At 39.1% G+C, this 12,371-nt stretch overlaps 1 protein-coding gene and 1 pseudogene across 1 annotated transcript in view; both read left to right on the top strand.

The window, feature by feature from the left end:
• Window positions 1–12,063, top strand: part of LOC102431213 (alpha-2-macroglobulin) — a 54,127-nt gene extending 42,064 nt beyond the window's left edge. Inside the window, exons 31-38 of the mRNA XM_023750022.1 lie at window positions 1,971–2,194; window positions 4,743–4,961; window positions 5,124–5,251; window positions 7,243–7,333; window positions 8,247–8,315; window positions 9,862–9,964; window positions 11,518–11,559; window positions 11,902–12,063. Of these exons, the coding sequence (XP_023605790.1) occupies window positions 1,971–2,194; window positions 4,743–4,961; window positions 5,124–5,251; window positions 7,243–7,333; window positions 8,247–8,315; window positions 9,862–9,964; window positions 11,518–11,559; window positions 11,902–11,918 (893 nt within the window). The 3' untranslated portion in view covers window positions 11,919–12,063. The remainder of the gene's footprint in view (window positions 1–1,970; window positions 2,195–4,742; window positions 4,962–5,123; window positions 5,252–7,242; window positions 7,334–8,246; window positions 8,316–9,861; window positions 9,965–11,517; window positions 11,560–11,901) is intronic.
• Window positions 6,413–6,794, top strand: LOC111824979 (annotated as a pseudogene).
• Window positions 12,064–12,371: the final 308 nt, after the last annotated feature.

Below are 12,371 nucleotides of genomic sequence, written 5' to 3'. Positions count from 1 at the left end.
ATTATAAAATCTAGGATTTCTTAATCAATTCACACATCAAAAAAGAAGAGGCAGTATACTGTAATAGTGACAAGCGTGGCCCCTGGAGACCACCTCCAAAATGTATTACTTATGTAACCGGGAGCTAGTCACTTAACTTGTCTGTATTTCAGTTCCCTCATCAGTAAAATGGTGATAACAATAGTATTTACCTCATAGGGTTGTTGTCAGAGTTAAATCATTTAATCCATGTAAAGCACTTGGTAGAGTATATGACACATAGTAAGTGCTATAAAAGTATGAGCTACTATGATTAAGATATCAGTTCTTAATATATATACCCAACCTTTACCTGGTGCATCATATCATCTGAAATATAAGAAAGGACTGAAGGAAGTAGCAACGTGAACAACTTCTGGTATTCTATGCTCATTTCACGAGACTGATAATGATGACAAATCTTTTTATGGTCACATAATACTTCTTTGTAAACAATGGTCTATATGGGGGAGGTCAAAGAAATAGAAAATAAAATGCAGATGATAAGATATTCAATAAAACATATTCTAACTTTCTCCCTTGACAGTGCCATTGATTGTTAATTCTTAAAATTATGTTGGGAAATATTTCATACATACAAGAAGTCATAAAGAATATTTAGCAAAAATCTTTATAATTCCTTTCAAGATTAAGAAATAAAATATCACCATTGTAGGAAAAATTCCCTGTATACCATTCCCATTCCAAAGGGCATTGTTATCCTGAACTTCTCATTACAATTTCTGTGGATTTCTTAATATTTTTATTGCAAATGTATCCCTAAATAATATTCAAAATTTTTACATTTTTCATCTTTAGATAAGCAGTATCATACTTTTGATTATTTCAGCATCTTATTTTCTTAGCTGTTTATTTGTTTACCTTTTGTTTTTCTTAAGTTCAACATTATGCTAATAGAAGTCCTCTATATGGGTTCCTGTAATTCTAGTTCATTAATTTTATTTTATTTTTTTATTGATTTCAGAGAGAAAGGAAGGAGAGAGATATAGAAACATCAATGATGAGAGACAATCATTGATCAGCTGCCTCCTGGTAGAGTATATGACACATAGCACTGGGGATCAAGCCTGCAGCCTGGGCATATAACCTGACCGAGAATCAAACCGTGACCTCCTGGTTCATAGGTCAAAGCTCAACCACTGAGCCACGCTAGCTGGACTCTAGCTCATTAATATTCACTGCTGAACAATATATTACAATACATACAAGGTCATGGTCTATATGGAGTGCCTTTCCTCATGGATCTTTTCTTCTTTCTTATTTGTTGCTATCACAAGCCATACTACAATGAATACATACATGTCTCCTTGTGCATCTGTGTGAATTTCTCTAAGTTATTCTTTGAGAAGTGTAATTGCTGAATAGTAGGCTAAGCACATCTTTCTCTTTGCTGGATATTGCCAAATTGCTCTCCAAAGAGCAGTTCACTTCCCACAGCACTGTAAATCAGTTCCCATTATTGCACATCCTTGTCCATCGTTGGTATTTTAAGGATTACTGTATTTTTTTCCCATTGAATGAGTATGGATTCTATTATCTCAAGTGATTCGTGATTCTCACAAGAAACCTCTAAGGACAGGCTTGATAGAAAATTTAACAAACCCCAGATAAGGTCTGCAAAATATCAGAAATGAAAATATATGATCACCAGTGAGAGAACATGCTCTGCTATTTTGCTCTCCCACCAACCCAACTATAGCAACCACTTGAAAACTTAGATGACTATGGGCTTCTCATTCCAGCAACATTTTCCCCCTTAATCTTGCTAACACAAACCATGTTCAGATTTACATAGAAGGAAAATCAACCAGATAAAGTTCAAGAGATTATTATAGAAATGCAACCCTCATTTCAGCTCTGGCTTAGGTACTTTAACCTTAAATTAAATGTGAATATATAGTCACTCATACATCGATTTTTCTCATCCCCAGATAGTTCTGTGCATTGGACACGACCTCAGAAACCCAAGGCACCAATGGAACATTTTTACCAACCCCAGGCTCCCTCTGTTGAGGTGGAGATGACGTCCTATGTGCTCCTGGCTCACCTCACTGCCCAGCCTGCCCCAACCTCAGAGGACCTGACTTCTGCATCACACATTGTGAAGTGGATCACAAAGCAACAGAACTCTCAAGGGGGCTTCTCCTCCACCCAGGTTTGTAGTTTCCCAAAACCTTTTACTTCACCTTCAGGTACCAAAAGTTTTGAACAAGATATAAACATATCCAAAAATACAACATAAAGATGAGAATACTTTGAAATGAGGAAAATATTATTAGAATTCTGAGAAATAAAGGGAAATGAAAGTCAAAGAGAGCTAAAAAGAAAATGTATAGAATTCTGGCACCCCTCCCTGTGTTATTATCACAGTCTCTTTTTTCCAGTAACTACTCTACCTCCCCTAAGGCAATAATGGGGTGCCACTGTCAATACCATAGCAGAATGACTTTAAAAATCTATCAATCTTTTGGAAGTTCTAAGAGTCCCTTTCAAAGTTCCCAGAAATACTACCAAAAACCCAATAATCTCTCCTTGAACATCTCTTCATTCTTAGGTCTCCTTTAACTGGTTTCTTGTAAAGCTGACACATTTTATGCTTCCTCTACCCATTTACTCATCCAACCTCCTGAGCCTAACAATATAACTTTATATCTAAAAAATTTATCAATAATTACACAGCAAAAAGTTTTTTATCTTCAGAGAATTTAGCTGTTAGCCTATATACCCATTACAAAATGCCATTCCATGCTTTCTTCATTATACTTAATGTTGTATTGTTTCATATGAATGGAAAAAAACTAAATAATGTTGTTAGAATGGTTAGCATTTATTTCTTATAAATATACTAGAGACCCGGTGCACGAATTTGTGCATGGGTAGGGTCCCTGGGCCTGGCCAGCAACTGGGGCCTATCGGGACTGGCCAGCTGGTGGGAGGGAACTGAGAGAGGTTGGCTGTAGGAGTGCACTGACCACCAGGGGGGCAGCTCCTGCATTAAGCATCTGCCCCCTGGTGGTCAGTGCATCTTCATATGACCAGTCATTCAGTCGACCAGTCATAATGGTAGCTTTTGGCTTTTATATATATAGATTATTTCAGGATGTCATCCAGGTTCAATGTTGATGAGAATTAAAAATATGAATATGAAAAGGAGAATTCAAACTTCCAGTAAAAAAAAAAGCCAAATAAAAATGCCAATAAATCAAGGAGATAATTATAATTATTTCCTTTGAAGAAACTGAAACATGACCTTGATCATGGCTACAAAGGACTCTTTTGAGGGCTCTTTTGAGACACTGACCTCAGCAGCAGAGTAGAATTTAATTTGGGGGCTAGAGCACAGCTGAACTTTGGTATAACCACAGTTGTCAAGTTTTCAAATGCTTCGAGAGTGATAACTGAACTTATTTTCACTGTTTTTCTCAATATGTAATTAAAAGTGAAAAAAGTATATTATAGATAGATAGATAGATAGATAGATAAAATAAAAGCCTAAGTGACCTTTACAGAGGAATGACCAGAAGGACCGGTCGCTATGATGTGCACTGACCATCAGGGGGCAGACGCTCAATGCAGGAGCTGCCCCCTAGTGGCCAGTGCACTCCAACAGGGGGAGTGCCGCTCAGTCAGAAGCCGGGCTCATGGCCGGCGAGCACAGCAGTGGTGGCAGGAGCCTCTCCCCCCTCCACAGCAGCACTAAGGAGCAGTGAGCTGAGCAGTAAGGAGCAGCAAACAGGCAGGTAGTAAGAAGCGAGGGCTCCCAGACTACAAGAAGGATGTCCGCCTGCCGGCTTAGGTCCTATCCCTGCGGGGAGTGGACCTAAGCCAGCAGGCAGACATCCCCCAAGGGGTCTTGAACTGCGAGAGGGCGCAGGCAAGGCTGAGGGACCACCCCCGCCTCCAGTGCATGAATTTCGTGCACCGGGCCTCTTGTATATATATAATCTATACTTTTAATGTGTATAGTAATTAATACTTAAGAATAATCCAATATCACATGATCTCATGCATTTATGGAATATAATGAACAACATGAACTGATGAACTAAAATAGATCCAGAGACAGAAAAGCATCGAACAGACAGTCAAACCTCAGAGGGAAGGCAGGGGAGGGTGTGAAGGTTGGGTAAGAGATGAACCAAAGGACTTGTATGCACGCATATAAGCATAACTAATGGACACAGATGCTGAGGGGGAAGTGCTGGCGGGTGGGCGTGACCAGGGAGGGGTGTACGGGGGGAAAAGGAAACATATGTAATACTTTAAACAATAAAAAAGGAATAATACAAAAGAAAAATGCATAGTTATGACTAAGCTTTATAATATTTCTGACCAAAAAAAGCTATTTGATGAAAAATATTATTCACAAAACAAATTTTTAGGCAAATAGCTAATGCCAATAAATGATTCCAATTTATGTGTATATTTTCTACATTTTATATCCCACATATATTTATAGAAAGAAAAGGATCAATTTTATGAGAAATAAAATAAAATTTAGGGCATATAGTCCATGGAAGCTATGTGAATACTATGGTGCTGTCATCTATTTAAGGATTCTAACCAGTAATGAAATTAGAACTCCAGTGTTTAAGTAGTGAGGGAAATAGGAAATCCAAAGCCCTTTTGTGGCAGTTAACTTGGGCCTCTGAGTCCTCAAAGGGTTATCATACCTAAGAGGTTCTCTCACTTGTCTCTCTCAGGACACAGTGGTGGCTCTCCATGCTTTGTCCAGATATGGAGCAGCTACTTTCACCAGGACTGGGAAGGCTGTACAGGTGACCATTCAATCTTCAGGGACATTTTCCACAAATTTCCAAGTGGACAACGACAACCGCTTGCTACTGCAGCAGATTTCATTGCCAAAGGTGCCTGGAGATTACAGCATGACAGCAACAGGAAAAGGCTGTGTCTACCTCCAGGTGAGACTCTTGGAGCAGATGAGGACAGAGGGTCCTTAGTAACCCTTCTCCCTGAAAAGTCCTAATTCAGGAAATGATGGAACAAATCAAAAAGTGTTGAGAAAGTTGGGAGAAATAATGGGGAAGGGGAAAATACAAATATTTGTCTTTGATGTTCCACAGACATCCTTGAAATATAATATTCTCCCCCAAAGAGAAGAGTTCCCATTTGCTTTGGGGGTACAGACTCTGCCCCAAACTTGTGAAGGACCCAAAGCCCACACCACCTTCCAGGTCTCACTGAATGTCAGGTAAGACTTTCTGACTGAATCACTTAATTCTGTGTATAACAACCAATCTTCTTACTGGAACTCCTCACTAAGCCAAGCACTGGGATGGTGAATGTTTGTACTACATTTACCAAAAAAGTAATATGTTCTTATGTTGATACAGAATTTCTCAGTGATGAGGTTTACATTGTACTTCCTCTACTTCCAGAAACTATTATTGTCACACCTCATTATTTAAAGGTTATTAATTTCCCTCACTAATAAGTAAAGGTATATCATTATCCCTTACTTCTGACCTGAATTTCTCATTTTATTATAATGTAATGATTCATCCTAATTTTATTCTATAGTAGTGAAATCCTATATTATTCTTGCCCTATCCAGAAAAGAGATGAGGAATTATTTTTTTATTTTTTAAGTTTGTAGTTTATTAATCCCTTCATTAAAATCTGCACAGTCACCTCAAATAAAGTCACTGAAGAATCTTTACTCCTTCTGCTGTCCCATCTCCAGTTCACTTTTGCCAGCACTAACATCTTGCATTCCTTTCCTTGTTTTTTTGTTTTTAGGTGGGGTTTTTTGAGGTCTTTTCTTCTCATACAGGCCATGTCTTACAAGTCTATATTTGGGTTCATTTTTCTTTGCATAATCCAAGAACCATACATCCTGCCAAAACCAGTTGTCTTGCCACCACCAAAATGGGTTCTGAATCCAAACACAAAGATGATGTGGTCTAATACGGTTTGGCTAGTTTTTCCCCGAAATTCTGTCTGAGGTACTGCTGCCTTCCCAGGGTAAAGGATGTCAATGACCATTTGTTTCCACAGTAGTCTGTTGGTCATGAACTTTCTGGTCTGAGTAGTTACTGTGTCGTTCATGATGGCAGCAATCTTCAAGTAGCCAGGGAGAAAAAGTGAGATGAGGAATTCTTGAAAAGCATGAATAGAAGGAAATCATGCCTCTCTAGTTAAAATTTCTACTGGCAATAATTAAATTTCAGATTATATACCCAAAAAATCAGTTTGGGGGAAAATACATATATGGAGATATATAGATAAACAGATATATAGATATGTAGATATAGAGATACATACACACACAATATTCAAATAGCTACAGGGCTTATAAAAAATGTATCTGTCGCTCTTTCTGGCATCCTTTTGTGCCATCATAAGGGTGCACATGAATGTCCTGGCTGATGCTCTCAGGAGTATCAACAATGCTGAAAAGAGAGGCAAATGCTACATTCTTAGTAGGCCATGCTCCAAAGTCATGCTCCAGTTCCTAACTGTGATGATGCAACACGGTTTCATTGGCAAATTTAAAATTACTGATGACTACAGAGCTGGGAAAATTATCATGAACTCACAGGCAGGTTAAACAAGTGTGGAGTAATCAGCCCCAAATTTGATATGCAACTCAAAGATCTAGAAAAATGGCAGAAAAACCTGCTTCCATCCCATCAATTGGTTTTGTTGTACTGACAACCTCAGCGGGCTTCATGGGTCATGAAGAAGCAAGTTAAAAACACAAAGGAGGGAAAATCCTGGGAATATTTTTCTGAGAATATCATACATATGTGAAAATAAAATGCCACAATGGACAAAAAGAAAATGTGTCTGTACCTAAGAATATTAAAACCTGGTTGGAGATAACTATTAAGGAAAAAAAATTAAGATAAAGTACATGTACTAAATAACTGACACAGGTTAGAGGTCTCAAGTCCAGCTATGCATCACTTGTAGAGCTTTCTGAAAACACACATCCTCAGAGTCCACACATGTGGAATTCTGATTCATCAGGTCTAGAAGTAGGCCTGATCTCTGTGGCTTTAACAGGCTCCCTGAAAATCTAATGCAGAGCCAGTTTTCTGAACCACTTGAGTAGGACACTTAGGAAGACTCCCATGAACCTTTTAGGGCTGTTGAGTGCTTACTGTGGAAATAGAAGAAAAAAAAAAGACTATTTAATAACAAAGAAAACCCCAATTCCTTCCTTCCCTGGATTTTCAGTTACACAGGGAACCGTCCTGCCTCCAACATGGCGATTGTTGATGTGAAGATGGTATCTGGCTTCATTCCCCTGAAACCAACTGTGAAAATGGTAGGAGTCTCTATTTTATTTACTGTTTTATATTTTTCTAGACTAAGACTATATTTTATAACCCTATTAAATCAACCTCTATGTTGCCCTGACCGGTTTGGCTCAGTAGATAGAGCGTCAGCCTGTGGACTGAAAGGTCCCAGGTTCGATTCCAGTCAAGGGCATGTACCTTGGTTGCAGGCACATCCCCAGTAGGAGGTGTGCAGGAAGCAGCTGATCGATGTTTCTCTCTCATTGATGTTTCTAACCCTCTATCCCTCTCCCTTCCTCTCTGTAAAAAATCAATAAAATATATATATTAAAAAAAAATAAATCAACCTCTATGAAAGACTGATACTTTCTCCAAACTTGGAAATATAATGTAGCATGTTTGTATTGCTGCCTCTATGAGCATAACACACTGCTGGAAGCCACACCTACTAGAAAAATAATGTCAACAGGTTCTTACTTTTAGGTAGCTCAGAATCTTGAAGGTAAAGTATCTACATATAAACGAGTGAAAAATATATGAAAATGACAGATTGACATAAACTATAACTATTACAGAAGGTCAGACAAAATGAGATAACTATAAATTAGAGCATGCAAAACAAGTAACAAAAACAAAATCACCTCCTGATTAAAAAATAGAATGTGAATTAGACCTTGAAATATATGCAATTCCCAAATTTAGAATATTTAGTTCCTTTTCTTCAGATAAATCAACTTTACACATAGGCCATATTAAACCCTACATCCCAATTAACTTTTATTTTTAATTGTACAACATTATTGTCTTTACTTACAAAAAATATTAGAAGAAATATTATCCTCAGGCTTAATATAATTTGGTAATAAAAATTCTTCTTTTCTCTGGGTTTCCCAGGGGCTTTCTTCTGTTTATTAACATTTGCAATGTCTTCCTGTTCTTCAGCTTGAAAGATCTGATGATGTGAGCCGAACAGAAGTCAGCAACAACCATGTTTTGATTTACCTAGATAAGGTGAGAGTCCTGCCACTCTAGTTGCAAAAAATCCTATATAATAAAAGCCTAATATGCTAAGTGTCCGGTCGTCCAGTCTTCGGTTTAAACAATCAAAGCATAATATGCTGATATGCTAAGGCCACTCTACCACTCACTATGACATGCACTGACCACCAGGGGGCAGATGCTCCAACTGGTAGGTTAGCTTGCTGCTGGGTTCCGGCCTATTGGGACTGAGCAAGATGGGCTGGACACACCCTGGAGCTCTCCTGCAGTCCCTCCCGGACTGGCCAACCTCCCGTGTCCCTCCCCGGTCCCAATAGTGCACCGGTGGGGTCCCTCAGCCTGGCCTGCACCCTCTTGCAATCCTGGACCCCTCGGGGGATGTTGGAGGGCCAGTTATAGCCAATCCCACAGGCCAGGCCAATGGACCCCACTGGTGCATGAATTCATGCACCGGGCCTCTAGTAAAGATAATCCTTCTAAGGGAGATATCTAGGAAATGAATGAAGGCATTTTTGAGACATCACTTCTATGCTAAATATTTGAGAATTCTAACATTAATTCCAGTACATGTTCTCTTCTCCTTCTTTATTTATATTTCATCTGGGGCTATGGAAAGAAATGGCTTATTATAATATTGGGATATTCATATTTCTAGGATTTTATAAGCAAGAAATTCTCTACCAAATATGCTTATTATATCCTCAAGTTATTCTGAGTAATGTAAGGAAGTACCATTGGGTTTGTCAATGATTATATCAATAATACATCAACAATATAAAAGGGGAAAATACTGTCAATCTCAGCAAGGACTTGGACCATAAAGTAAATAGATCAGCCCACCAATAAGCCACTCTAATTTTATATTTATATGCTGTACATAGTTTATTTATTTATAGATTGATGAATATTATAATTTACAAATTTATGAAACTTAATCAAGGTTACAATTATTGACCTTTTATATTCCTTTTTGAGTCAACACTAGTATTTCTGCAAGATAGAGAAATTAAATGGTGCCAAATTTCTGGATATTCAAAAATACATAGCTATCCAATCAATAAAATTCATATATCATTCACCTCTATGAACAAAACACTGATGGGGATATATGAATTGATTTATTTGTTTAAGAAACAATTGGGGTGCTTTCTGCACAATTTAAGAACCCTGTTAGTTGATTTTTTTTTAAAGGGGTTTTGCCCTAGCAAGTTTGGCTCAGTGAATAGAACATTGGCCTGTGGACTGAAGGATCCCAGGTTTGATTGTGGTCAAGGGCACGTACCTCAGTTGCAGGCTCGATGTCTGGCCCTGTTCAGTGTGCATGAGGGAGGCAACCAATCGATGTGTCTCTCTCACATCAATGTTTCTCTCTCTGTATCTCTCCCCCTCCTTTCCAATCTCTCTAAAAATCAATGGGAAAATATCCTCGGGTGATGATTAAGCAGAAATAAAAATAATAATAATAATTAAAAAAGAGTTTTATCCCCAAACAAATGAATATTTAAAGTCATTCAAAGAAAAGAGAAGAAAGCTCATTTAATTCCCTTTTGCTTTCTAGGTGACAAATCAGACTCTGAGCTTGTCTTTCACGGTTCTCCAAGATATCCCAGTAAGAGATCTCCAACCAGCCATAGTGAAAGTCTATGATTACTATGAGACGGGTAAGTGTGAGCAATTTTTACATACAAATTAAATTCCTGATCACAGAAATTTGGATTACAGAAACATGTAGGGGAAATTCATTACATTAATAGTTCTTAGCACTTCGTTTTGTCTTTATCAAATCTGATTCTCCTCTCTTTGCCTTCTATACATACACTAGAGGCCCGGTGCACAAAAATGTGTGCACTTGGGGGGGAGGGGGGGTCCCTCAGCCCTGCCTGTGCCCTCTCGCAGTCTGGGACCCCTCAGGGGATGACCACCTGTTGGCTTAGGCCCACTCCCCAGGGGATTGGCCTAAGATGGCAATCAGACATCCCTCTGGCAGCCCGGCAGCCCTAGGGGGATGTCTACTTGCCAGCGGGGAGCAGGCCTAAACTGCAGTCGGACATCCTTAGCGCTGCTGAGGAGGCAGGAGAGGCTCCCACCACCATCGCTGTACTGGCAGCCATCAGCCTGGCTTGTGGTTGAGCAGAGCTCCCCCCTGTGAGAGTGCCCTGACCACCAGGGGACAGCTCCTGCATTGAGCGTCTGCCCACTGGTGGTCAGTGTGTGTCATAGTGACCAGTCATTCCCAGTGGTTCTGCTGTTAGGGTCAATTTGCATATTGCCCTTTTACTATATAGGATAGAGGCCTGGTGCAGGGGTGAGGGCCAGCTGGTTTGCCCTGAAGGGTGTCCTGGATCAGGGTTGGGGTCCCCACTGAGGTGCCTGGCCAGTCTGGATGAGGGGCTGAGGGCTGTTTTCAGGCTGGCGGGTGACTGAAGCTCCAAACCTCTCCTTTTTTTCTTTTTCTTTTTTATTCTGGGATTTATTTACCTTCTATGGCTGTCACTGGAGCTGAGAGCCGGCTTTAGCTCTGAGGCTTGGCTCCAGCTCTGAGACCTCAGCTGCTAAAAGCAGGTATCTGGGTTTTTTGGGTTCTATAATTGAAACTCTGTTGCAACTCCAGCTCTGACAGCTGAAAGTAGGTTTCTGGAGCTTGTTTAGTTTCTATAATTGCAACATTGTTTCTTAGAGTGCAAGCTCAGAGGCCGGCAGTGGCAGGCGGGGAACGTTGGCTTCCTCCTTCACTGGAGAAAGCAAGCCTCCTGTTCACTTCAGCTGCCTGGCTGCAGCCGCCATCTTGGTTGGCAGTTAATTTGCATATCTCGCTGATTAGCCAATGGGAAGGGTAGTGAAGTTACAGTTAATTACCATGTTTCTCTATTATTAGATAGGACTATAGAAACTGCCTTCAATGTAAAGATAGCAATTAATACGAAATATCTGTAAGATATTTAGTTCCCTTTTCTTCAGCTAAATCAACTGTACAACAATATTTGATTTAAATAAGTTCAACATTGAACTGTCCCTTCAGGAGTACAGAGTAAAGGAAACATAATGTACTGTATGTGAAAAGTTAACAATATAAGGCAGCCAGCAATGCATCAAATGAATGCTGCTGATGTTTCTGACAAAATACAATTTTTCCCACAATACTCTTTCACTAACCTATATCCCATAAATGTTTGCTATCTCTCTCACTTCACCTAATGATTTTGTTTTTATGCAGATGAGTTTGCAATTGCTGAGTACAATGCTCCTTGCAGCAAAGGTAAGTAATTCACACTCCTTCCAAATGCAGTCAGAACCCCTTTGTTTTGTTCCTCAAATCTCCTCCATAAAATATTGGCTCAACACTCTTCATAGACATCATATTGCTCATGGTGTAACTTATTATACAAAACTGCATTTATCTGGAGAGGACACTGCTGGTTAAACTTCAGATAGTTCAGAGGATTGCTGATTTGATCATTATAAGTAATGGATCTTGTTGCCCACTATATTAATTGGTTTCCTTAGACACTATACTACCCAGATGTAAGAAAAGGAATCATCATTGATCAGAAAATCCAAGTTTATCTTAATTTTTTATTCTTTCCACTATCACACACAGATCAAGGAAATGAGTGAAGACAATGTCAATGAAAATGGCTTTGCTGGAGTTCCTGTTCCACAAACTCAGGTCTCCATGGAAGAAAATAGTTTTGTAACTCTGAAGCTTAATGAATACACCTTTTTTTCTAGTCAAACTTTATCATGGTATCCATAGTCATTCAATAAACATTTATTACATTTCCATATAAAATAAAATTTATGAGATAAAAATTTATGGCAATCAAGGGCTGAGCGACTTCAGAAAATGAAGAATGTTACAATGTTGTTGGTCTGAGTAGGCTTCACGTAGGTGTTGCAGGGAAAAGAAGAAAATATTAAAATATGTACTAAAATAGTGTAAAATGTGTTTGGTCATGGGAATACCCTTCAAAAAGTCAAAGAGTGGGAGAAACCAAGATGGCGGCATAGGTAAACACCGGAGTTTGCTGCCTTTAACAACCACTTCAAAAATACAACTAAAAGACAGAA

The sequence above is a fragment of the Myotis lucifugus genome, unplaced genomic scaffold (genome assembly GCF_000147115.1).
Source record: "Myotis lucifugus unplaced genomic scaffold, Myoluc2.0 scaffold_10, whole genome shotgun sequence".
In the NCBI taxonomy this organism is placed as follows: Eukaryota; Metazoa; Chordata; class Mammalia; order Chiroptera; family Vespertilionidae; genus Myotis; species Myotis lucifugus.
The sequence above is the reverse complement of the archived record's forward strand: the minus strand, read 5'-3'. Positions and strand labels throughout refer to the sequence as shown.